The 27,716-nt window shown below is 39.7% G+C and overlaps 1 protein-coding gene across 10 annotated transcripts in view; it reads right to left on the reverse strand.

Annotated features, from left to right (window-relative positions):
* Zir (dedicator of cytokinesis) overlaps positions 1 to 27,716 on the reverse strand; it is a 661,124-nt gene that overhangs the window by 24,188 nt on the left and 609,220 nt on the right. For 6 of the 10 annotated variants that reach the window (XR_012967574.1, XR_012967573.1, XR_012967577.1 and 3 more), the window contains 4 exons: positions 18,333 to 18,469; positions 9,492 to 9,641; positions 8,359 to 8,517; positions 2,078 to 2,161 (listed from right to left, as the gene is read on the reverse strand). Coding sequence is in view for 2 of the 10 variants with exons in the window: in XM_076207845.1 (XP_076063960.1) it covers positions 2,122 to 2,161; positions 9,492 to 9,641; positions 18,333 to 18,469 (327 nt within the window). In the remaining 8 variants the exon portion in view is untranslated. Of the gene's footprint in view, positions 1 to 2,077; positions 2,162 to 6,175; positions 8,104 to 8,358; positions 8,518 to 9,491; positions 9,642 to 18,332; positions 18,470 to 27,716 lie in introns of those variants that run through there. The other 4 variants (XR_012967572.1, XR_012967571.1, XM_076207845.1 and 1 more) reach the window with 4 other exon arrangements.

A 27,716-nucleotide genomic window follows, 5' to 3' on the forward strand; every position in this document is an offset into this window, starting at 1 on the left:
GGATCGGAGGAGGGATTGAGGAAGTTAGTGACAGAGTTTGGGAGAGTATGTGATAGAAGAAAGCTAAAGATAAATGTGGGTAAAAGTAAGGTGATGAGATGTACAAGGGGTGAAAGTGGCAGTAGACTGGAAGTGAGCATTAAGGGAGAGCGACTGGAGGAAGTGGATAGTTTTAGATACTTGGGTGCAAATGTGGCAGGAAAAGGTGGAGGTAGAATGTAGATTGAGGGAAGCGAGTAAATGGCTAGGTGGATTAAAGAGTGTAATGTGGAATAGACACTTGGGAATGGATGCTAAGAGGAGACTGTATGAAGGAGTGATTGTGCCAACAGCACTGTATGGGGCAGAAACATGGAACATAAGAGAGAAAGAGAGAAGGAGTTGGAATGTGTTTGAGATGAGATGTCGAGAAGTATGTTGGGGGTTACTAGGCTAGAAAGATTGAGAAATGAGGAGGTGAGGAGGAGAACGGGGGTGGAAAGGGAGTTGGGAGATAGGGTTGATGAAAGAGTATTAGGATGGTTTGGACACATGGAAAGAATGAGTGAAGAAAGACTAGTAAAAGAGGTATGGAAGGCAGATGAGGAGGGAGTGAACATGAGGGGACGTCCTAGGATGAGGTGGATGGATGGGGTGAAGGGGGCTTTGGGGAAGAGGGGAATGGCTGATGAGGAAGGATGGGAGAGGACAGAAGACAGGGGTGAATGGAGAATGGTTGTATATGGAGGAGGTTGTGATGCATGAGGTGGAATGGGCAGGGGGATGGGGGGTGAGGTAGTTCCAAATATCAAAAATAAATCAAACGAAAATCGACTAAAACACATGAATCTGTTTTCCCTAAAAAAGCGTAGACTCAGAGGTGACTTGATACAGGTCTTTAAGATTTTAAAGGGAATTGACAACATCAAAAGTGACAAAATTTTCACATTGAATGAGAATCAGACAAGAAACAATGGTCTCAAACTGTCCGGAAATAGATTCAATTTGGAAGTAGGTAGAAACAACTTTGCCAACCGTGTAGTAAATGAATGGAATAAACTTCCTGCACAGGTAGTGCAATGTAGTTCAGTTCGAAGCTTTAAGAATCATTTAGATAAATACCTAAGTAAGATGCTGTAATGATTATAATTTATCTTATATTATTTGTTTTTGTTTTGTTATCATTTGTCTGTCTGATTTTCATTTATTATTAGTTATATGTCAATTTATTATTATTTACTATTTACCTGTTTATTATCTAACTATACCTATGCATTTATTTATGTATTTTATTTGTTATTTACATTATTATAGTTTTTATTTATTGTTTTATTATTAATATGATTTTTTTTTTCGCATCCGACCTAGATATGGATCAAAAGGTCTCCTGTTGGCATGCTCCGCCTTTGTAATTCTTTGTAATCCTTTGTATGTGTGAGCAAAATTTGATGCAGCCTGAAGGGATTTCTCCCTGTCTTCTCCTTTTATGCATGGGGGGACGGAGAGGGAGGGTCGCCGATTTAATGAAGTGGCCTTGCTGTGGATGCACTGTGTCTTGCGACACTGCTTCTGACTCAGGGCAGTGGACAAGGCGCAGGGATGACCCGTCATCTAGGAGGTGCTAAGATAAGAGGGAGGGTGGAGGGGTGTGGAGTGAATTCAGGGATGGAACGGGTGGGAATGATTTTATGCCTTTTCCTTTTTGGCTACCTCCCTTGTAAGGGGGAAAAAGCCTTGGTATATGTATGTACATTTATCAACACTGAAACAGAGAAGAGAAAGAAGCGATTTATTGACCATTTACAGAATTATGAAAGGGATGGAAATTTTTTATAGAAATGACTTATTAAAATGGGACAGAAGAGAAACAAGAGGACACGGAAAGAAGCTAAAGAAGGACAGTTACAGAAGAGATTTGAAAAATAATAGCTTCCCACACAGAGTGATTGATGTCTGGAACAAACTAAATGGAAAAACAGTGAATGCCAAAACTATACAAGATTTTAAAAATAAACTGGATGCGGAGAGATATGAAAACGGGTCACTACGAGCATAGCTCTCATCCCGTAAAATACTAGGTAAATACACAAAAACTTACATTATGAGTTTCTTCTTTCCTGCCATTATAAAACACTGTATCCCCTATGGGCAGTTCTCTTGATCACGGCCATCTAGATTCCACCTACAAAAAACAGAATACAGATGTGGCTTCCATGGTAGCCATATTTGGAATGTACAGCCAACTTCTATATAACTGATCATTTGGAGGATAGGTGTGACATTATCATCCAAAGGTTATGTACATCTGAGGGTGTCTTCCTGTCACATGTGTTAAAAATAATTGGTATATATGTTGTTCATGTATATACAATAATGAGAATTAAGTATAACCTAGTACATTGTATTTTTATAGAATTAATAGAACTGAAGCCTTAATCCACAAATCATCATTATTTACTCCTAATATGAGTCATAAAAGCACCCTAAAGTGAAATGAAACATTCAAACCATTCTGTAAGGAAGGATCTTAATGGATGAATCTAATTGTGGAGAGATAATTTGGGAAAAATGGGAGACAGAGGGAAGTAAAGAATCTTGGGGCAACATATTATTCAATATAGCAATGAATGATATAATGACCCAGTAGGTAATGCAAACAGAAATAATGAATGAGAACTTCCAGTCAGTATTCAATAAGGAAGAGGATTTTAGGGGAAAAAAGGGTGAAGAAAACAAAGATATTTAAAATAACACCACCTCAGGGCCAGATATATTCTGAAACTGGATCAATGACTCAGAAAAACAGAATGGAAGCCACACAAAATGAAAAAATATAGGTAAGAGACAAAATAAGAACAGCAATTAAAATGGTTCCATATCTTGCTCACAAATAAGACAGTGAATATTCTAAGGTTGTTAAAGTTAGAGAATAGAAAAGAGATGATGAAATAGTAGTGTTTAGAACCATGAAAGGTATGGATATAATTGATCTCTTAGTGAGGGAACAAATGAAAATCAGAGGCAATGAGATAAAATTAAAATACAACATATTAAAAGGATATAAAAATGCAGCATTCCATACAAGAATATTAATTCATGGAATAGTTCTGATGAAGGAATGGTAAAGTCAAATAATATGGAGCAATATAAGGTTAGAATTGACCACTGGGAACACAGAGATGGGATATTATGAACATGGCTTTTATCCTGCAAATTAGGTCTAGGTAAATAAAGCCAGGCACACATACATACATACATATATATATATATATATATATATATATATATATATATATATATATATACAGTGCTAAGATAAGAGGGAGGGTGGAGGGGTGTGGAGTGTATTCAGGGATGGAATGGGTGGGAGTGATTTTATGCCTTTTCCTTTTTGGCTACCTCCCTTGTAAGGGGGAAAAAAGCCTTGGTATACGAGTATGTATGTATGTATATAGTGAAGTCAGTTAAGATGATGAGAGCAGGTAAGGCACCTGGTCTGGATGGATGTCATGAAGAATGTCTAAAAAAAGGAGGTACAGTGATGGTGGACTGGCTGGTGAGGTTATTTAATGTTTGTTTAAGAGAGGGTAGAGTGCCAGAGGACTGGAGGAGTGCCTGTATAGTTCCACTTTACAAGGGAAAAGGAGACAAGTGTGAGTGTAGTGGTTTCAGAGGGATTAGCTTGTTGAGTGTAGTTGGGAAGGCTTATGGATCTTGATTGAGAGGATTAGGAGAGGAACAGTGTGGGTTTAGGACAGGTAGAGGTTGCATAGATCAGATTTTTGTTGTAAGACAGATATGTGAGAATGCTATAAGAAAAGGTAAGGATGTTTTTTTGGGCTTTTATGGATCTGGAAAAGGCTTATGACAGGATAGATAGGAAGGCACTGTGGGAGGTTTTGCAGACTATACACAACAAAGCCTTGAAGATAATTACAGGCTGCACAAATATAACATCTACAGACCATCTACACCATGAAACAAGTCCTCAAAGTCAATGATCACCTTGATAAAAGAGGCACACTAAAACTTGCTGCAACCTTAATGAATGGACTAGGGAGAAGCAAAGCTATTCAGGGTCACAGTAGAGGCAAAACATTGCTAATTCCAATTTTTGGAGAGAGTCAGGGAGGGAAAATAGTGGTTTTCATCTACGAAATTGATCATGGTTGGAAGCAAAAGATTGATTGATTTATGGAATTTTTGGCTCGAAGGCTAAGCGCCGGAGCCGGTAGGCCATTCAGCGCTGGAAGCAAAAGAGTATTTACACTAATAATGGCAGCTATTTAAGGTTTCACACCCAAAAAGGTGAGCAAGTCCATTGAAAAACTTGACCAATGTGGTGCTGGGAATGAATTAAAAAAGTTTCAAATTGGATACTCTCTGATGGAGGTAAGTGAAATTCTTACAGAGTTACATACATACATATACCAAAGGCTTTTTCCCCCTTACAAGGGAGGTAGCCAAAAAGAAAAAGGCATAAAAACCATTCCCACCCATTCCATCCCTAAATACACTCCACTCCCCTCCACCCTCCCTCTTATCTTGGCACCTCCTGGATGACGGGTCATCCCTGCATCTTGTCCACTGCCCTGGGTCAGAGGCAGTGTTGCAAGACACAGCACATCAGCAAGGCCGCTTCATTAAATCGGCGACCCCCCCTCTCGTTCCCCTCATGCACAAAAGGAGAAGACAGGGAGAAATCCTGACACATGCTCTACTACTCTCATAAAAACTCTTGACAGCTCCTAGAAGCTTTCCTCCTATCCTGTATATCTGCAAAACCTCCCATAGTGCCTTCATGTCTACCCTGTTGTAAGCCTTTTCCAGATCTATAAAAGCCCAAAAAACATCCTTACCTTTTCCTATAGCTTTCTCACATATCTGTTTTACCACAAAGATCTGATCTATGCAACCTCTACCTGTCCTAAATCCACACTGTTCCTCACCAATTACTCCCTCTGTTCCTCTCCTAATCCTCTCAATCAAGATCCTCCCATAAGCCTTCCCAACTACACTTAACAAGCTAATCCCTCTGAAACTACTACACTCACACTTGTCCCCTTTTCCCTTGTAAAGTGGAACTATACAGGCACTCCTCCAGCACTCTACCCTCTCTTAAACATACATTAAATAACCTCACTAGCCAGTCCACCATCACTGTACCTCCTTTTTTTAGACATTCTGCATGGCATCCATCCAGACCAGGTGCCTTATCTGCTCTCATCATCTTAACAACTACCTTCACTTCATCCTTCCTTATTTCTCCTCCATTTTCCTCACTCATCATGGTCATTTTCTTAGCACTTCCCACTGCAACTATCTTTCCCTCCCTATCTTCCTTCACATTTTGCAACTCCCTAAAATACTCTGCCCATCTTCCCTTTACTGCCTTCTCTTCCATTCTAACAAAGTTACAAAGATTTAAAGATTTTTCCTCCCATGAGTCTAGATTACACCATCTAGAGCAAAAATTTGAACATGAAAAGGGAACAAACCTGGCTCAGAATAGAGATACTGATAAAGTGAGACGGGAAAATGAAACTTTGACGAACAAGAAGAAAAATCTTCTCAACACCATGGAGGAAAAAGAGGATAGGCCAACAACAAATGGGATAGGAGAAATAGAGTTACTTTTAAAACAACCATGGAGCAACAGAGAATAGATAGCCTACAAGAAATGGTCAAGGTTTTATATATATACATATAAATAGAGAGTAGTAGAGCTTGTGTTAGGATTAGAAATGGAGAGAGTGAATGGTTTGAGGTAAAGGTGGGATTTTGTCAGGGATGTGTTATGTCACCCTGGCTGTTCAATCTTTACATGGATGGGGTGGTGCGAGAGGTGAAAGCAAGGGTAGTGGGTCAGGGGTTAGAGATGATTAAAGAAAATGGAGAAAAGTGGGAGGTGAGCCAGTTGTTGTTTGCTGATGACACTGTGCTTGTAGCAGGATCAGAGGAGGGATTGAGGAAGTTAGTGACAGAGTTTGAGAAATGTGTGTGAAAGAAGGAAACTGAAGATAAATGTGGGCAAAAGTAAGGTGATGAGATGTACAAGGGATGAAAGTGGCAGCAGACTGGAAGTGCGCATTAAGGGTGAAAGACTGGAGGAAGTGGATAGTTTTAGATACTTGGGTGCAAATGTGGCACGAAAGAGAGGAGTGGAGGTGGAGGTAGAATGTAGATTGAGAGAAACGAGTAAATGCCTTGGTGGATTAAAAAGTGTAATGAGAAATAGACATCTGGGAATGGATGCTAAGAGGAGGTTATATGAAGGAGTGATTGTGCCAACAGCATTGTACGGGGCAGAAACATGGAACATGAGAGAGGAAGAGAGAAGGAGTTTGAATGTGTTTGAGATAGGTTGGATAGAGTGATAAATGAGGAGGTGAGGAGAACAGGGGTGGAAAGGGAACTGGGAGATAGGGTTGATGAAAGAGTATTAGGATGGTTTGGACACATGGAAAGAATGAGCAAAGAAAGATTAGTAAAAGAAGTGTGGAAGGCAGATGTGGAAGGAGTGAATATGAGGGAGTGTCCTAGGATGAGATGGATGCATGGGGTGAAAGGGGCTTTACAAAAGAGAGGAATGTCTGTGGAGGAAGGACAGGAGAAGACAGAAGATAGGGGTGAATGGAGAGGGGTTGTGTATAGATGATGCTGTGATGTATAAGGGGGAGTGGGTGGGGGATGGGGGGGTGAGGAAGTATGTAAGAGAAAAAATTTGACACAGCCTGAAGGGATTTCTCCCCGTCTTCTTCTTTTCTGCATGGGAGGACAAAGAGGGGGGGGGGTCGCCGAATTTATGAAGCAGCCTTGCTGTGGATGTGCCGTGTCTTGCGACACTGCTTCTTACCCAGGGCAGTGGACAGGATGCAGGGATGACCCGTCATCCAGGAGGCGCCAAGATAAGAGGGAGGGAGGAGGGTGGAGGGGAGTGGAATATATGGTAAATGAAATGGGTGGGAGTGATTTTCTATGCCTTTTTCTTTTTGGCTACCCCCCCCGTGTAAGGGGTAAAAAGCCTTTGGTATATGAATGTATGCATGTACAAAGTCTTCTGTGAGGGGCACCATCCTAGCCTTCCGATAGAGGGGAGTTTGTGACGTTAACCCCTTCCATACGGTGCCGCACACGTAGGCGTCATGAGGAGCAAGTGGATTCGCAACGCTGCCATATCGGCGTCTTGATTATATTTATTGTAGTCGCCCCTGTGTTTTTACATTCTCCCAAATGCGCCCTGAATCCCATTCTCTGTGGTTTTCAAAATTCGCGGGTGAAAGAGAGAACGATCGATATAAGCGGTGACTATATTTTATGATGCGAGTATTATTACGACACGTCATACGGCTGGCATTGGCTGCTGCCCGCGAGATTTAAGTCCCGTACTGAAGTGGTTAAACCATATCAGTATGGTCCCCACACAGAGTGAAGGATATAAGCAAGATTGAGAGAATACAAAGGGCAGCAACCAAACTGGCCCCCAGCCTGGCAGATAAAACCATATGAGGAAAGACTAAAATGGGTTTTCCAAATTTGATGGATCAAAGAGAAAGAGGTGACATGATTAATGTTCAGATCACTAAGGGGGATAAATTGCATAGATAGAAGAGATCTCCTGATTAAAGATAGGAGGGCTTTAAGAAGTCATAGAAGTAAATTAAGAAAGACCACATGTTGAAAGGATATGAAGAAATAATTTTCCATATTGATGTATAAATATTTGGAATAGCTTAAAAGGTAATATAGCCCAAGCTCAAACAGTACGTAAGTTAGTTCAAATCCAAGTATGATAACTGGAAATCAAAGCTACAGATTAACTTGGGACCATAAATGATTTAGATTTTAGGTATCTTAGAAAATCAGAGAATATGAGACATGACCCAATGAGCATTGCTCCTTCCCTGTATACTACAATTAGTTAACTCAGCTGTCAGTTCTCTTTATGTGAAAAGATCATAGAGGTAGAGTCCAACTGATCCAGAGAACTTAAGACCTTTTCAGAGACTGAGAGTCAGCTATTTGAGGCTGCACCTCCAGAGACGAGGGTGCTGATGAACACTGACAGCAGGGTGATTATACTCTCTGACATCCAACTTGCAGAACCACCAATACTGTTGGTCCCTAAATAAAAGATATCCAAGGTGACTTACACCTTTATACACAATTTTCTTTTTAGAACAGTACCAAAAATAATTAACTTTACTGACTTACTCAGAACTACTCTGATAGGTTCTACCTGTATCTATTAATGATCTTAAACAATGACAAAGAACATGAACTTCTACAATAAATGGTCTTAATTATATAATATCCCAATTCTGCCAATGGTATTCCATGTTATTTGCCTGCAAGCACAAAGCTGCATGCACTACTTACTGTTACTAAACCATCACCACCACCACCTCCACTGCTAATCCCAGGCTGGGCTAGCATTCCGCTTCTGTTTCAGTAGGAAAGCCTAGTTCGAACTCCAGGGAGACAAGCGTGTCTACAGAACTTGTGCTGCCTCTGGAGCCTCGGGGGGAACTCACAATGCTGAGGTACAAGTCAGTGTAGTAGAAAATAAGTGTGTAGGAAAGTATGAGTCAGATATAAATAAGGTATGGGAAAGACTGTAACAAAAACTTAGGAAATGTTAAAATTTTGAGTAAAGAGAACATCACTAAAAATGACACTAATACTACAACTGTATGAACTAGACTTTGTATTGACTTTGTCAGAATGTCTAGTGCTTCTGCATTGTAACACATATAGCCTTTAGAATAACATAACTTTTGGCAATTTCAAAGAACTTTAAATAGCTTCAATGATGATATACTATTATATATCAATTAAATCAATACAACTTAAATTTATATGCATTCCAGATGTATATATGTACAATAAAATTATCCACACCAAAAATATGTAATCCTCTAATTTTGAACAACAAATAATTGCTAGGCCCCTTTTTATATGTACAGGTGTTAATAAGAAATATGTAATTACTGATATACTCTCAGACATCAAAATCTGAACTTGGGAGCTACAGTGAATGCATATGTACTGACAGTGTTACTCATACATCACTTTTTAAACCATAACCAGAATCATTCTGTTTCAGCATCTAGACTTCTAGAGAGGATCAAAGTTGAGAGATACTGGGAGCAAAATCATATCAACAATGTTAATCATACACACTTTCAAAGTCATAATCAATCTGGTTGAGCATCAAGAGGCAATTTTTGATCTACAAAGATATTTCAGTCTAGTTCATTGTTAGTACAGGTGCTTTAGAACTACTTCTACCAAGTGTTATAATCAACTACCAGCACAAACACTTATATAACTATAAATGGTCATGCAAACATGCAAAGTAAAAATAAATAAATATAGGCAACTCACACATCAATATAATCCACTATCAAACAAATTTTGTTAACACTGACAAGATAAGTTAATAACTACATGCACATGCTCATGAAAAGGTTTTGCAATTTCCATAATACTATTGTAAGTGCATTGCATACCTGACTGGTCGAGAAAGGTGGTTTACTAAAATCATAGGTCGTAACTGATCAGTGAACCTGCTGTAATTCCTCTCTAGTTCTCTCTGGTAATCCCGCATGCGTAAATCTTGTGCAATAAGGGCCTTGTTTTTCTTCAGAGCATCATGACATCTGTGTAAACCATACAAAATAGTGAGCAAATTGTTCAAACCTGATGTGGGTAATGTTTTCACACATAAATGTAAAAAGAAGAGAGATAAGCTGAGACTTTTCAGACAATCCAAATAAATGATGGAACTGCACCAGGGTTGTATTATGCTGTCATGGTTGTTGGAAGTGTATATGAATAAGATGGTAAAGGAGGTAAATGAGAGAGTGTTATTGGAGTTGGTGTGTGAGCATGCAGGGAAATGGGAGGTGAGCCAGTTGTTGTTTGCAAATGACACTGCACTTGTGGCTAACTCTGAAGATAGACTGAATCATTTGATGACAGTTTGAATAAGTGTGTAAGAAGAGAAAGAAAGTAAATATGGGCAATAGTAGGATGATGAGTGTACAAACGTGACAATGGTGGTATGTTTGGAGCTATTTAACCTCTTCAATATGAGTCAAATTCACGTGGGAAGCATCAGCTGCCTGATGTATGATAATGCATCACAATGGTCACATTATAAAATATAAAGTTACAGCTGTATTACTTGTTCTCTTTCACTGTGAATATTAATACTATACATACATATACCAAAGGCTTTTTCCCCATTTCAAGGGAGGTAGCCAAAAAAGAAAAGTGCATAAAACCATTCCACCCATTCCATGCCTATCACACTCCACTCCCCTCCACCCTCCCTCTTATCTTGGCACCTCCTGGATGACGGGTCATCCCTGCACCCTGCCCACCGCCCTGGGTCAGAAGCATTGATGCAAGACAGCACATCCACAGCAAGGTCGCTTCATTAAATAGGTGACTCCCCCTCTCTGTCCCTTCGTGCAGAAAAGGAGAAGATGGGGAGAAATCCCTTTGGGCTGCGTCAAATTTTGGTAACACATACTACCTCACCCCCCATCCCCCCACCCATTCCACCTCATGCAATCACAACATCATCCATATACAACCATTCTCCATTCACCCCTGTCTTCTGTCCTCTCCCATCCTTTCTCAATAGACATTCCCCTCTTCCCCAAAGCCCCCTTCACTCCATCCATCCATCCCATCCTAGGTCGCCCCCTCATGTTCACTCCCTCCACATCTGCCTTCTATACCTCTTTTACTAGTCTTTCTTCACTCATTCTTTCCATGTGTCCAAACCATCCTAATACTCTTTCATCCACCCTATCTCCCAACTCCCTTACCACCCCTGTTCTCCTCCTCTAACCACAGATGATATGATCAAGCCAGTTCACAGAATATGGGGGTCACAGCTACAACTACAACTACAAAATAAATATAATCAAGATGCCAACACCAGCATCCTCATATACCCACTTGCCCTTCATGACACCTACCGTATATACTTGTCTATAGGTCAAAATCTTAAGGAATTTTTTTTAGGCCAAAACCTAGGGGTCGACCTATACCCAAGTAATAATCTTGTTAGGTTGAAATCCAGACATGACAAGAAAGGCTAGGAAGAACTCTTACCTTTTCTTTAGGTTCAGAAATCAAAATATGTACCTACTAGTTACTACCAGTAAACAGTGGGGACATAAAATACACGGTACGTACCAAAACACGTGAAATTCCTTCTAGATACGGTAACCCCATACGGTGGTTTTACCTGTTTGTTAAAATTCTTAGCACAGGCGAGCTTATTATATCATGGATACTATTATAGTACCCATAGTTGTTTAAAAAATAATAAAATGCTGTGATATTCTCAAATTTAGGTATTTTTTTAGTTTTGACCATGGGCACAATATAGCAATAGAAAATTAACCCCTTCCATACGGTGCCGCACACGTAGGCGTCATGGGGAGCGAGTGTATTCGCGAGGCTGCCATATCGGCGTCTTGATTATATTTATTGTAGTCGCCCCTCCATAATGACATTCTTTCTAATTCTTTTGTAATCGCATTTTCTATGGTTATCAAAATTCACGGGTGAAGAGAGAACGATCGATATAAGCGGTGACTATATTTTATGATGCGAGTATTATTACGACACGTCGTACGGCTGGCATTGGCTGCTGCCACCGAGATCTAAGTCCATGACGCCTACGTGTGCGGCACCGTATGGAAGGGGTTAATTATTAATTTTGTAAATTAAAATGTATCAACGTAACATGCAATTTTGTGGGTGGAAGTGAAAATAAAAAATACCTTGCTACAACCAAATATGCTAATGAATGAAGTCGGTAGCATAGGATCGGGACGCCATCTTGTCGTCTGTCAATTGACTGCCTCGGTACTTCCGACAGTACCTCACCAGGTACATTTTCTTGAGGGAATGTTATGGAGCAGAGATACATGCATTCCTTCAAGCTGCAAGAACTTTGTATACCCCACAAGCTAAGAGAGTGGTTGAAAAGCCCGCCAACGTCTCTCATGACGACGACAACGAGGACGAGCCGGATGACATTTAATTTGCAGGTAATGATTTATTCAACACAGGTTGGATTAGGTTAGGTTAGGTTAGTTTAGGTTACACGAATTTATCATCCTTTCATTTCTTCGACGTCGGCATCTATCATAACAAACATGGCGTACCATTCGTCCAACATGACTTCGTTACTTACGAAATCTGTTTTAGCACCTTTTTTTTTTTATTTCTGCTCACAAAATTGCATATTACATTGATACATTATAATTTACAAAATTACTAATTAAGTTATTGCTATATTGCGCCCATGGTCGAAACTAAAAATTTACCCAAATTTTGCTTTCTATATTGTTACCATTACCAAAACAATGCATGGATCTCACCATCACGAAAACAAACTGTTCAGTATTGCCAACTTGTTACTGTTACAATGACACATGGTATAATCCTAAATATTTTAACTAAAATCCACCAAAATCGTTTTCCTTGCTGTCGTCATCTTCACCACCAAACAGCTCCTCCCACTCACTTCTGTGTAGAGTATCGTCATACAGATCAACTTCATCAGCCATAGGAACATCAACATCATCTTCCTCCTCCACATTATCATTAGCCTGATCATCCGCACAGTTGAGATTACAAGACTACTCTGAGACACTGTTGGTTAAAATTGTTTCTAACGAAACACGCCTAGCCAGTTTATTCCGTATACCGTACATTACTTGGTAATCTGTTCAAGTTTTTCACTCCGCTGAAATGGCAACTTCAGTGAAACTTATGAAATATTAAAATCAGTGAACTTGAAAAAAACATAAACCAAATTACAGCAGAATTAATGAAGTGAAAAAACCATAATAATCAATTGCTATACCAGGCAAGCCATGCCACTTCAAAGCATTAAGACAGTGGAATGCTCACAGCACCAATACAAAAACAAGCCACTCGACCTGTACATGAGGTATATTGAAAATTCCAGATTTTTTGGCCAAAAATGGGGGTCGACCTTTACACGAGATCGACCTATAGACGAGTATATACGGTACATAGGTGTCATCATATGGAAGGGGTTAAAGAGTGAGATGCTGGAGGAAGTAGAAATTTTAAGTATTTGGGGTCACATGTAGAAGTGAATGTAAGAGTGGGGGTGGAGGCAAATAATAAAGGAGGGAAATTAAAAGTGTTATGTGAAGTAAATATATGGGGATATACACAAAGTAAGTTGTACAAGGGAGTGATTGCGCCCAAAGCACTATATGGAGTGGAGAATTAAAATCTGAATGAGGTTGAAAGGAACAGCATAAACATGTTTGAGAAATATCTAGGTGTTATGAGCACAGTGATAAATGTTGTGAGGTAGAAAACAATGGAGGAAAGAGGGTTGTCAAATAGTAGATCAAGGAGTGTTGAGATGGTTAGGGTATATGGAACAAACGAGTGTGGACAGACTAGCTAAGAGTGTTGTAAGTAAAAGTGGATAGAAATTGTGTGAAAGACCAATAATGAGGTAGATGGTATTGCAATGTACTATATCAAAATAAGAGTATTCCTTCTTTTTCAGTCTCATGAACATAACAAGAACTAACAATATTAAAGAACTAAAGACAATATTTTCATGCATAGATCCTGCTAAACAAGTTTCTGAATTCTACTCTCCTTGTAACTCTATAATAAACAATGTTGCACTGATTGAATATCTATACAATACTTCCCAAAGAAACCATCTTCTTTCAACCCCTTTGTTATGATGATGCACTTTTTTATTTTACTGGTGCCAATTTTACTCATCTTGGGGGAGGGGGGGGGGACTGCACAGAGGGGGCTAACCCCTTCCATACCAAGTGGGCATCGATTGTTTTATTTTGGATACAACCTGAATCACGTACACAGTAACCATTTAGCAGAGAAAAGGTCAAACCAAACCCTTTTCTTTCAACTGTAGTAGTGGCTGCATACAGTCGTTAGACATTCAATATTTTAGGGGCTTCAGTTGCACACCTACAAACCAGTCACACAGTATTCTTCTAGAGGTTGAGCCCAATTTTCATTCACAAAGGAATGATGAGCCACTTTTTAACTTTTATCATTCTTTGTTTCTTCCATTGTTCTTAAATCTTTCTTGTATCAATCACTCAATCAATTGTTGCCTTGAGTGATGGGCAACTCACAATCCCGTAGCTGTACTAGCACAGAATAAGCCTGGCCACAGGATCAATCTAACTTAGATGCAACTGCACACTACACAGAGGACTTTGAGCACCTCATACTATACAGCTCTACACTGTATCCTTAAACAAAAACACAATATTTCTTCCCTTAGTGACCTATGAACCTGTCTGGTGGCTGTTGCTGGTTACTTAGAAGGTGTAGGTCTTATGGAAGAGACAACACATAGGGCAACATACTGACTGATTGATACAATAATGTTTATTTGTAGTACGCTTACAGTGTTTTTGTGAAAAGTGTTTTTTGGGGGGATGTTGTGTAGTGGCTGTAATTCCAATTCTTTGTGTACTGGTTTGTGTTGGTGAGTGACACATCTTGCATTTAATGGACCTGTGTGAGAAGTTGATAGGTTTTGTACATGTTGGACATACACATGGAGCTAGTTTCTGTGTGTCTCCAACTAGAAGGGGGTGTGGCAGGTCAAGTATCAGAGTACTGACCTCCCTATGTGAAAAAGCATGAATAATTGAGGGAGATATTGTTGGAGAGGAGTGATAAAGAGAATCAAGTGATTTTCTGGGCCCAATCTAAAGACCAGGTACCATTCCCTTGGGGCTGTACTTCCCTTTGGAATGGGGGCATGTTCATCCTCCTGCCTCGGGAGATTAGAATTCTCCATCAGTAGTCCTTCCTTCCCTGAGGGTGGAGTAACCTCTTGCTTGCATGACAACAAATCTATCTATATTTAGTAATGACTGGAACCCAGCTTTCCCATAACAAGTGGCAATAGCCCCTGACCCTCCTATAAATATCTCTGGGAAGAAACACTTGGCTGTTGTCTGTGTTATATTTGTGTGGGAAGAACCATTTGATGGTCTTAGAAGATGGACATCAGAAAGATTCATCTCCCTGCTGCATATCTTTTAAACTCATTAACTTTCTAACCTCCATCTGGAAATACAGCCTTGTGGGGCTGACGATCAGTCTTTAGATGGGGCCCAAAAACTCTTATCAACAAAATAATTTCCTCCACCTCCTTTTCACAGGAGCTAATAACTGGTGACTGATCCCTTCTTCCTACTACTGTAAGCTGGTGAGACTGAAGGTGTCCTCCTCTTTGTACTACTTTATTGTGGTGACAGCTGTCCCACACAAATACTACACAGACAAAAGTCCAAATTTTCTTCCAAGAGATGGTTCGTGGTAGTAAGAGGGGAGCAACTGCCAGCTGTCAACTTATGTGAAAAGATGAAGGAAAAAAATAAATTTAGAGAAATCTTGGACCCAGTCTGGAGATGCAGTGTCAGCCCTTTAGGGTTGTACCTTTGGACTTGGGAGAGGACATTGACAGATTCTGATAATGGGCAACAGGGAGATGGTTCTCTCTGAAGCCTGTTTTGCAGGACCACTAACTGCAGTTATCCATCACTGGTCCCACTGTGAAGAGTGAAGAGTGAAGGCATATTTGGATTAAATCACTCTCCTTATTAGGGGGAAAAGGCCATTTGTATATACATAGTGAAAAAGGATAAATAACAAATATTTGCTAGTGACAGTCCCCCAAGATGGATGGCAAAGATAATTATTTGTTGCTACCCATTTTCAAGTAGAATCAAGCAGAGAAGAAAAGGGAAAAAAAAAAAAAAAAAAAAAAAAAAAAAAAAAAAAAAAAAGTGCAGATGGAGAGTTGATAATGGAAGAGAAGGCAGTAAGGGGAAGATGGTCAGAGTATTTTAGGGAGTTGCTTAATGTGAAGGAGGATAGGGAGGGAAAGATAGTTGCAGTGGGAAATGCTAAGAAAATGACCATGATGAGTGAGGAAAATGGAGGAGAAAGGATGAAGTGAAGGCAGTTGAAAGATGATGAAAGCAGGTAAGGCACCTGGTCTGGATGAATGCCATGCAAAATGTCTAAAAAAAGGAGGTACAGTGATGGTGGACTGGCTGGTGAGGTTATTTAATGTTTGCTGGAGAGAGGGTAGAGTGCTGGAGGACTGGAGGAGTGCCTGTATAGTTCCACTTTACAAGAGAAAAGGGGACAAGTGTGAATGTAGTAGTTTCAGAGGGATTAGCTTGTTAAGTGTAGTTGGGAAGGCTTATGGGAGGATCTTGATTGAGAGGATTAGGAGAGGAACAGAGGGAGTAATTGGTGAGGAATAGTGTGGATTTAGGACAGGTAGAGGTTGTGTAGATCAGATTTTTGTGGTAAGACAGATATGTGAGAAAGCTATAGGAAAAGGTAAGGATGTTTTTTTTGGCTTTTATGGATCTGGAAAAGGCTTATGACAGGGTAGACAGGAAGGCACTGTGGGAGGTTCTGCGGATATACAGGATAGGAGGAAAGCTTCTAGGAGCTGTCAAGAGTTTTTATGAGAGTAGTAGAGCATGTGTCAGAATAAGAAATGGAGAGAGTGAGTGGTTCAAGGTAAAGGTGGGACTTCATCAGGGATGCATTATGTCGCCCTGGCTGTTGAACTTGTACATGGATGGGGTGGTGCAAGAGGTAAATGCAAGAGTAGTGGGTCAGGGATTGGAGATGGTTAAAGAAAATGGAGAAAAAGGGAGGTGAGCCAGCTGTTGTTTGCGGACGACACTGCGCTTGTGGCAGGATCGGAGGAGGGAATGAGGAAGTTGGTGACAGAGTTTGGGAGAGTGTGTGATAGAAGAAAGCTGAAGATGAATGTGGGTAAAAGTAAGGTGATGAGATGTACAAGGGGTGAAAGTGGCAGCAGACTTGAAGTGAGCATTAAGGGAGAGCGACTGGAGGAGGTGGATATTTTTAGATATTTGGGTGCAAATGTGGCAGGAAAAGGTGGAGTGGGGGTGGAGGTAGAATGTAGATTGAGAGAAGCGAGTAAATGCCTTGGTGGATTAAAAAGTGTAATGAGGAATAGACATTTGGGAATGGATGCTAAGAGGAGACTCTATGAAGGAGTGATTGTGCTAACAGCATTGTATGGAGCAGAAACATGGAACATAAGAGAGGAAGAGAGAAGGAGTTATAATGTGTTTGAGATGAGGTGTCTGAGAAGTATGATGGGGGTTACTAGGCTAGATAGAGTGAGAAATGAGGAGGTGAGGAGGAGAACAGGGGTGGAAAGGGAGTTGGGAGATAGGGTTGATGTGCTGTGACTTGCGACACTGCCTCTGACCCAGGGCACTGGACAAGGTGCAGGGATGACCCGTCATCCAGGAGGTGCTAAGATGGGAGGAAGGGTGGAGGGGAGTGGAGTGTATTTAGGGATGGAAAGGGAGGGAATGATTTTATGCCTTCTTCTTTTTGGCTACTTCCCTTGTAAGGGGGAAAAATCCTTGGTATATGTATGTACCCATTTTCAAGACCTATTATAGGATTGAGGGGTGATGAATGGGAGTGGAGTATGTGGGGATAAAATGGGTGGGAGTGGATTTATGCCTTTGACTTTGGCTACCTCCCTTGTACATGGGGAAAAAGCCCTTGGTATATGCATGTATGCATTAAAACCTTCACCTCCATCTGGAGGTGTACCCCAGAGGATACAGCACTTGGTCTTTAGACAAGCTTAAAGGCATCTTTCAACTTTTTCTTTCTTCAGACAACTGGTGACTGCTCCCTACTACTTTTAGTTGGTGACAGGAACAGTCCCACAATAACACTACAACACAGACAACAGTTCAAATATTCTTTGCAGAGATTTATTTAGGATGACTCGAGGGTAGTTGCCAGCCACTGTGGGGGCTGAAGGTTTCTAGTCAATGAAACTAGAACCAACAATTACCATTACTGAGGAGATATATACAATTTTATACTGACTTATACCAGGTAATTTTGTTCAGTTTTCTAAGTGCTCTTCAGTAGCAAAAGGCTTGCAATTTACCCTCTTTATATAATCTGGTTTGAACCAGATAATTTTACTCAAATGAAGGAATGACACCCTAATAATGGGGTTAGGGGTCACACTTTCACTTGTAATTATTTCTAGTGTTGAAAAGGACTGAAAAAGCGAATTAATAGTTTCCTTTTGCTCCCTAATGATCTTATCTGGTGCACTATGTAAATCATTTTTTCTTATATTATTTTTATATAAATTTTGAGTAAAGGTATAAGGAGTGTTCTTAATTTTCATTATGTCATCTACATCATTAGTTATTAAATGCCGACAATGTATGCAAAAGTTTTCATACTTTTTTGAAAAATCCTTAAAACAAAGTCGAAGTTTGTTCTGCATCTTGTCTGGAACTTTACGTCCATCTACAAGATCTCCTAGGAAGACGTGGGCAACTTCCATTGGACCTTGATTTACTGTTGTTCCAATGCATCCCTGAAATACAAATTTCCTTATTAGAATTTTCAGATTTTTGCATATTCTCCTATGACCTATATCTTTTGGCATGCATTTCAAGGAATTTAACAAAGATACTGAAAATTCAAATCAAAGTATTGCCATAACTCATCAATTCCCTACTGAAATCTACCGTTTATATTTCCACAGCCTGGTTCCCTACAATCAGCAAACTATAGACACTTTACAAACTATACAGAAACAAAAATCATCTCCATAGAATATATGAAAATGATGGGTACAAAGTTCTATGCTAATCTCTTCAACCCCACTCATCCATGTCATTATATCACACAAGCGGAAAAAAACAGCTTACTACTCAAACATATACACCCTACCACCTGTACCATGCAATACATCCACAGAAAATCACATTCACATCCAGATCACCAAAGAAGCTAAGAAAGACCACCAAACTCAATATTATACCAACACCCATCAGACATCAGCCCCATTGAAAAATCCCTCTCAGATAAATATGAACCACACTGGCACACTTGCATTCAGGAAGTCTCTGCCCTGTTCAGTGTCATGCACAAACACCTCTTCATATAATCTTCTGTGCCCATCCCTAGATACCTATTTCTCATTTTACTTTTCATTCCCCTAAGACATTTACTTGCTTCCCTTACCCTACAGTTCATCTCCACCCCAACTTTACTGTTCCCTGCTCCATGAAAATGAAAATTAATTACAATACTTAGAAGTTCAAGGCACTGGAAATGGGCACATGTGCAATGAGACCTTCACTGGTTTACTCAACAAGATATGAGACACTCTAAGTGTGAAATAGGACATGAGAAATGGTCACATAATTTGAAACCCAATATACACATTGGCAAGATTTTTGGTGAGACATATAAACTGTTGTCAAACATATAAGTAGCATTTCATTTCAAGGACAAATATGATGAGAAATTCCAAGAGAACTTGATGTATCCCAAACTAGAATATACAGGAGTGTGGTTCCAATAGAAAAATAACAGCAAGATTGATAAAATACAAAGAGCAACAAAAATGGTCCCCCAACCTAACCAACAGATCATATAAAGAACTATGAGAAAAAAAAAAAAAGTAATGATCTCCCCTCTTTAGAAGATGGAAGAGCAGTGACATGACTGGTGTGTTCAGAATAATGAACAGCGTGAAAAATTCTGGGACAGAAGCGTGAAAAAGGTCATAATAAAGCAACAAAAAGAAAATAAAGAAAAAAATACACACACACACTTCAACGAACGGATGGCTTAGAAGACGTTCTGAAGAAAATTGAAGTTTCGTGGATCCCAACACAAAGAGAAGTGCCTATTGTATTTACAGGGTGGGGGGGAAATTGCTCGTGGGGTAGTGGGAAAGTAGGGAAAGAGGAGAAGGGGAGAGATTGCTGAGGGAAATGGAAGGAAATGAGGAAGGAGAGGACTTGGCCCAGGCAGACAGGCGAAAGGTAAACAAACGGCCCCCCGACCAGCTGAGCGACGATGAAATGTCTAATAAAAATGTAAAGATTAGAAGTATAGATAAGAGCAATACAGTAGAAAGTGATGAGAATATTTTCCAGGGATTTAAAGAGGGTGGGGGGGGGACACAAACACACACACACACCCCCCCCCGACTGACAAGCCTAGAAGAGAAGGTCGATAAGATGATCGAGGACTTGGAGCGTAGGTTCGGTCATGTTAACAACATTGTACAGAGGGTTGAAAAATTGGAAGAACTAGAGAAGGCGAACAAAAACTTAACTAAGGAAATTGAAGAATTAAAAAAACAGTTAAAAGAAGTAAAAGAAGAGAATAAAGTCTTAAAGGAGAATAATAAGGAGAACAAGGAGGGTTGGAAAAAAAATCCAAGAAAATAGCAAAGTTGCATTCACTGACATAATCAGACAGCAAATGAATGAACAAACTGAAAACTCAGTTATTAAAGTGATGAGACAGAAGGAGAATATAGAACAATCAAAGTTGCATTTACATACCTGGATGAAGAAATGGTGAAGAAAATCCTAATCACCCTGATAAGACCAAGATTGGAATATGCAGCAACGATATGGTCACCAAGTACAAAAAAATGTATAAAAAAACTTGAAAGAATACAAAGAGCAATTACAAAATTGGCACCAACACTCTCAAAACTATCATATGAAGAGAGACTAGCAAAACTTGAGCTACAGACACTAGAGCAAAGAAGAGAGGAGATTTGATAGCTATTTACAGAATCATGAAAGGCATAGAAATTACTGATAGAGAGAATCTGATAAAATGGGATGACAGAAATACAAGAGGACATGGAAAGAAAATAAAAAAAGACAGCTATAGAAGAGATTGGAAAAAGAACAGCTTTCTTCACAGAGTAATAGACAGTTGGAACAAGTTAGATGAGAAAGTGGTGTGTGCAAAAACAATACATGAATTTAAAAATAGTTTAGATAAAATGAGATATGAAGACGGGACCCCACGAGCATAGCTCCCCTTCCCGTAAAATACAACTAGGTAAATACACACACACACCCTTTCACGAATGGACGGCGAGAATTGGTGTTCCGAAGAAAAAGGAAAATCTACGTGGATCTCAAAGTCCAGGAAGTACCTACTTGTATTTATAGGGAGGGGGAGTACTTGTGTAATAGTGGGGAAGTGATAGGGAAAGAGAAGGGAAGGGATATTGAGGGAAATGGAAGGAAATGAGGGGGAGGGGGACTTGGTCCAAGCCAGACGGATTGTAAACAAATGGCGAACCAATGGTGACGATGATTTCAGTGAGGACGGGATCAACAAAAATGTAAAAATTAGAAATATTGATAAGAGCAGAACAGTGGAAGATGATAATAACTTCCAGGGATTTAAAGAGACTGGAAGAAAGACTTGAAAAAGTGACCGAGCAATGGGAAAGTAAGTTTGATAGACTTTCAAAAATGGCTGACAGAGTTGAAAGATTGGAAGCACTAGAGAAGGCAAACAAAACCTTAACTAAGGAAATAGAAGAACTAAAAAGACAGTTAAAAGAAGTAAAAGAGGAGAATGAAGAATTGAAGAGGAATAATAAAGAAAACAAAGAGGCCATAGCTAAAGAAGCTAAGGGTTGGAAGACAATTCAAGAAAACAGTAAAGTTGCATTTTCAGATATAATCAAACAGCTAATGAAAGAACAAACTGAAGACTCAGTTATTAAAGTGATGAGACAGAAGGAGAATATAGTAAGAGACTTAGCAGATAAAAAGAAATGTATAATTATATTAGGAATGGAAGAGAAACATAACCCAGATAAAACCACAAGAACCAATGAGGAAAATGAAAAAGTAAGCAGTTTACTAAAATTAGTTCAGGAAGATGAACCAGAAATTATGAAACAAATTGAGGAAAAATTCAGGCTCGGAAAGTATAGCACAGATAAAACCAGACCAATTAAGATTAAATTCAGGTCACAAACGATGGCAGAGAATATCTTATCCAAAACAGGGAAACTAACAACAAGTGAATATAAAAAGGTATGGATAAAAAGGGAAATGAATAAAGAGGAAAGAGAGGAAGAAAAACAGAAAAGACTGCAAGCTAAGGAAAAAAACAAGAACAGAACGGAGTCAGAAAAAGAGAGATTCTATTGGAGAGTAGTGAATATGAAACTAAAGAGATTCGACATACAAGAGAAAAACAAAAGGGAAACAGAGAACACAATGGAAGTGGCAGAAAACTAAGAGTGTCTTACACAAATATAGATGGATTAATAACAGCATTGAATGAGCTGAATGATTATTTGAAAGAAAAAGAACCAGACATAATGGGAATTGTAGAAACAAAATTAAAAGGTCCACTACCACCCAACAGTGTAGGACATGATGCATATAATTATTGGATTAGAAACAGAGAGACAAAGCAAGGGGGTGGAGTTATGTTCCTGACTAAGAAGGATATAAACGTGAGGTGTGTCACATATGGAAAGAGTACAGTAGAAATGATTATGATCGAAGTGGAAGACAGTGATAAGAAGAACAGAAAGTTTGTGATAAATTATGTACCTCCGAAAACAGCCTCGTGGGAAGAGAGTGAACATAAAAGTATGTTAAAGGACACAAAGATAACATTAAATAAGATAATGGAAGATGGAGGAAGAATAGTTATGATGGGCGACTATAACTGCAAAGAAATCTGCTGGGAAGAGATGACAGTAAAGGGTGGAGAAGACTCATGGGGAAGTGTTCTACTTGAGATGATTACTGACCACACAATGACACAATAGATCCAAGAGAACACTAGGTATAGAAATGAAGAAGAACCATCGAGACTAGACCTAATAATCACATCAGAACCTGAAATAGTGGAAAAGATAGAATACCAGGCACCAATAAGCAAGTGACCACATATTGATAGAACTAGAGCTAAATGAGAAAAAATACATGAAAAGAAATGAACAGTATAGAAAAGGAAGATTGATGTATGAAAAAGCAAATTTTGATAAAATAAGAGAATTCTTCCAAAATGAAAACTGGGAAAGAATACACAAAGAAGATACAACAGTAGAAGAGAAATGGAATACTTTGACAAAAATCTATAAAAAAGGAGTAGAAAAGTATGTCCCAAGACAAAAACAAGAAAAAGAATATGTAAAGTGCTGGTACAATAAAAGTTGTAGGGAGATAAAAGACAAAAGAGATAAAGCTTGGGCCAAATGGAAGAAAAACAAAAGACCAGAAAAATGGAAAACATATACCTGTTATAGAAATGAATATGTACAAGCGTGCAGAGAGGAAAAGAGTAAATATGAAAAAGATGTCATAGAAAAATGTAAAGATCAACCAAAACTATTCTACAGATTTGTAAACAACAAACTGAAAAACAAACAAGATTTGGAGAAATTACGACAAGGAGTTGAATACACAGAGGAAATTGAAATGGTGGAAATTATGAACAAACATTTTAAATCTGTGTTTACAAGGGAGAACATACAACCTGAAGAGATTGAATGGAAAGAGAAAGTCCCCACTATGAAAGAAATAGAAGTAACAAAGAACGAAATATTGAAACACTTGAGTAATCTTGATGTCAGAAAATCGCATGGACCAGATGAAATAGCAAACTGGATTTTGAAAGAATGCAGGAATGAACTGGCAGACATAATACATAGCATACTAAACAGTTCCTTGAAAGAAGGTAAAGTTCCAGAAGATTGGAAAAAAGCAAATATAGTACCTATATATAAAGGGGGAAATAAAGAAGACCCTAACAACTATAGACCAGTCTCTCTAACAAGTACAATAGCAAAAATTTGTGAAAGAATTGTCAAAAATAGATGGGTAAAATATTTAGAAAAAAAAAACAGCGTGCTAAATCCAAGACAATTTGGATTCAGACAAGGACGATCATGCATCACCAATTTAATATGTTTCCATTCAAGGCTAATAGATATAATACAAGAAAGAGATGGATGGGCTGATTGTGCATTTCTAGACCTAAAAAAAGCTTTTGACAAAGTACCACATAAGAAGTTGCTTAATAAATTACAAACTGAAGGAGGAATACAGGGCAAACTGCTTAATTGGATGGAAGACTTTTTGCAAGAAAGAAAAATGAGAGTAGTGATAAGAGACCAACACTCAAAATGGGATGAAGTAATAAGCGGTGTTCCACAAGGAACAGTTCTGGCCCCAATAATGTTTGCTATATATATTAATGATATGGAGGAAGGAATTGAAAGCTATATGAGCTTCTTTGCAGATGATGCAAAACTATTGAAAAAAGTGAAAACGAAAGAAGATTGTGAATCACTACAGAGTGATCTAAATAAAGTACAGGAATGGAGTAGGAAGTGGGAAATGGAGTTCAATACAAAGAAGTGTAGTATAATGGAATTTGGAAAAAGTAAAAACAGAATAACAGGAGCATATAAATTGGGAGAAGAAGGAATAAAAAAAAGTAGAAAATGAAAAGGACCTGGGAGTCATTGTTATGAATAATATGTCACCTGAGAAACATATAAATAAGATTTTTGGAGAAACCTATAATCTAATAAGAACAATCAAAGTTGCATTTTACCTGGATGAAGATATGGTGAAGACAATTCTAATCACCCTGATAAGACCAAGATTGGAATATGCAGCAACGATATGGTCACCAAGTACAAAAAAATGTATAAAAAAAACTTGAAAGAATACAAAGAGCAATTACAAAATTGGCACCAACACTCTCAAAACTATCATATGAAGAGAGACTAGCAAAACTTGAGCTACAGACACTAGAGCAAAGAAGAGCGAGAGGAGATTTGATAGCTATTTACAGAATCATGAAAGGCATAGAAATTACTGATAGAGAGAATCTGATAAAATGGGATGACAGAAATACAAGAGGACATGGAAAGAAAATAAAAAAAGACAGCTATAGAAGAGAACTGAAAAAGAACAGCTTTCCACACAGAGTAATAGACAGTTGGAACAAATTAGATGAGAAAGTGGTGTGTGCAAAAACAATACATGAATTTAAAAATAGTTTAGATAAAACGAGATATGAAGACGGGACATCATGAGCATAGCTCCCCTTCCCGTAAAATACAAATAGGTAAATACAACTAGGTAAATACACAAACAAACTGAATGGAGAAACAGTGAATGCCAAAACTATACACGATTTTAGAAGTAAACTGGATGTGGAGAGATACGAAAGTGGGTCACTATGGGCATAGCTCTCCTGTAAACTACAACTAGGTAAATACTTGACATGGATGAAGGTGTGGAATGTTATATGAACTTCTTTGCAGATGATGCTAAACTACTAAAGAAAGTAAGTACAGAGGAAGACTGTGAATCACTACAGAAAGACCTGGATAAAGTCTGGGAATTGAGTCAAAAGTGGGAAATGAACTTCAAGATCAAGAAATGTAGTAAAATGGATTTTGGAAAAAGTAAAAATAGAATATCAGAGCAATATAAAATTGGTACAAAGGAAGTAAGAAAAGTTAGCTCGGAAAGGTACCTAGGAGTTATTATCAGCAAAGACATGTCACCAGACAAGCATATAAATAAAAAAGCCAGTGAAACCTTAAATTTACTAAGGTCAGTGAAAGTGGCCTTTGACTACTTGTATGAGGAAATGGTAAAGAAAATATTAGTCACACTGATAAGACCAAGATTGGAGTATGCTGCGATGCTATGGATATCCAGTACTAAAAAGAATATAAAAAAATTAGAAAGAATCCAAAGAGCAATGACAAAGATGGCATCAACACTCTCTAAATTGACATACGAACAAAGATTGTCCAAACTGGAACCACCAAACCTGGATCAAAGAAGAGAAAGAGATCTACTGACCATTTACAGAATTATGAAAGGGATGGAAATCTTCGACAGAGATGATGTATTAAAGTGGGATAAGAGAAAAACAAGAGGACATGAAAAGAAACTCAAAAAGGATAGTTATAAAAGAGATCTGAAAAAGAATAGTTTCCCACACAGAGTGGTAGATATTTGGAACAAACTGGATGAGGCAACAGTATGTACAAAAACTATACAAAAATTTAAGAACAAACTAGATGCTGAAAGATACAATGATGTGTCACTACAAGCATAGCTCTCTTCCCATATAACACAACTAGGTACAACTAGGTAAATACACACACATGAACCACAGGGAAGTGCAACACAACTAGGTAAATACACACACATGAACAACAGGGAAGTGCAGCACTTTTTCGATAAATTAGAAGGAAACACCTTGCTTGTATTTACATTTGGGACAGAGAGCTGTTTATCGAGTGACTGAAATGATAAAACAGAGTAAATTCAACATTATTGTTAAATACACAAAATGGAGAATGATGAAGGAGAAAGATGAAAAAGTGAACCAATGAAGAGAAGATTGGATGTAAGCAGAGTGGAATCACCATTGGGGGTTATATCTGTGGCATAGTGTTAGTGTATTAGACATAGGACTAAGAACTAGTGCAAGGGTGAAGCGCTGCGTGCCCGACCCCCAGACGCTCCCCACTACAAGGACCCCATTCATAAACCTATCAATGCTCCCTTTATGTATGTGTGCTTACAGCACCTAGCACCTTCGCCCACGGGGAGTGGCTCTGCAGACCTCTTGGGTACTTGATGTGGCCCCTCTGTACACATAACCTACCAATTAATAAACCCACGAACCGCACGACCTGTTTCACTACTGCCCCTTGCAACATGCTCGCAAAGATGGTGCAGTGAATAGGATCTTGCAATTGCAAACATCCTTGCACCGTGCAGCGGTGGAACACGAGTACGGTTCGGTAATCGGTGGCGTGCAAGTGAACAAGTGCCAGTAAGTGACAATACACGATCCGGTGGTGCTTACGTGAACGTGGTGTTGCAGGAATCCTGCAATAGTGTGCACGTCGAAACGTGTAGTATCGTGCAGTGCAGTTCAGCAGTGGATCGTGCGACGCGCTTCGACGAACCCCTAGAGGATCGAACAAAGAGGCCCTTCATTCCAACCCCTTGGATACAGCGCTCTGGTAGAGCGCCCCCGACGTGACCGTGACCCACATAGTGAACGCGCTTACGTCACGTCACGCCCCAGCTGACTCGCGTAGACCTCACCACCAAGCCCGGTCCATGACACAAAAGAGCGATTCACCTTCGTCGCAAGACAGCGACGTCGAATTACACGCCCCGCCCGCGCTCACACTAAATGTGACGCTACCGCGGGATGGTGGCAACGACGCCGTGCAACGCCTAGCAGCGAGCATAGCGGTGGTCCGAGAGGAACGGAGGGAAGACCGTGCGAAAATGGACGCAATGGCGGAGGCCCACCGGGCAAAAATGGACGAAATGGCGGAGACCCTTCAACAACTCCTAACCCTCGTCGCCCGCACGCCGCCCCCTCCATCGAGCTCTCCGCCGACTTTGCCCGTCCCGGCCCCTCCTGTCGCCGGAACGTCGCCCGCCCCCCTGCCGCCGGGCAACCTGACGGTCCCACGCCCGCCACTCTTGCAGGCCGACGCCCAATTCTTGTCGTTCCTGTCGTGGCGCCGCGGCTGGGCCGACTACGCCGTCATGGCCGGCGTCAATAGGATGCCGCAAGACATACAGCTTATACAACTCAGATCCTGCTTATCTCTCGGCGTACAGGCGATTTTGCGGAACTCGCTGGACATCCCCCACGATACCCCACTCTCGGCCGACGAAGTGCTCGACCGGCTGCAATCCCACCTCCGAGACTCGCGAGTCGAGGCCCTCCGTCGCCGTGACCTGTTCCAATGCAGGCAAGAGCAC

Source organism: Oratosquilla oratoria, chromosome 24 (assembly GCF_046742065.1).
Source record: "Oratosquilla oratoria isolate Oo_2021 chromosome 24, ASM4674206v1, whole genome shotgun sequence".
Taxonomy (NCBI): domain Eukaryota; kingdom Metazoa; phylum Arthropoda; class Malacostraca; order Stomatopoda; family Squillidae; genus Oratosquilla; species Oratosquilla oratoria.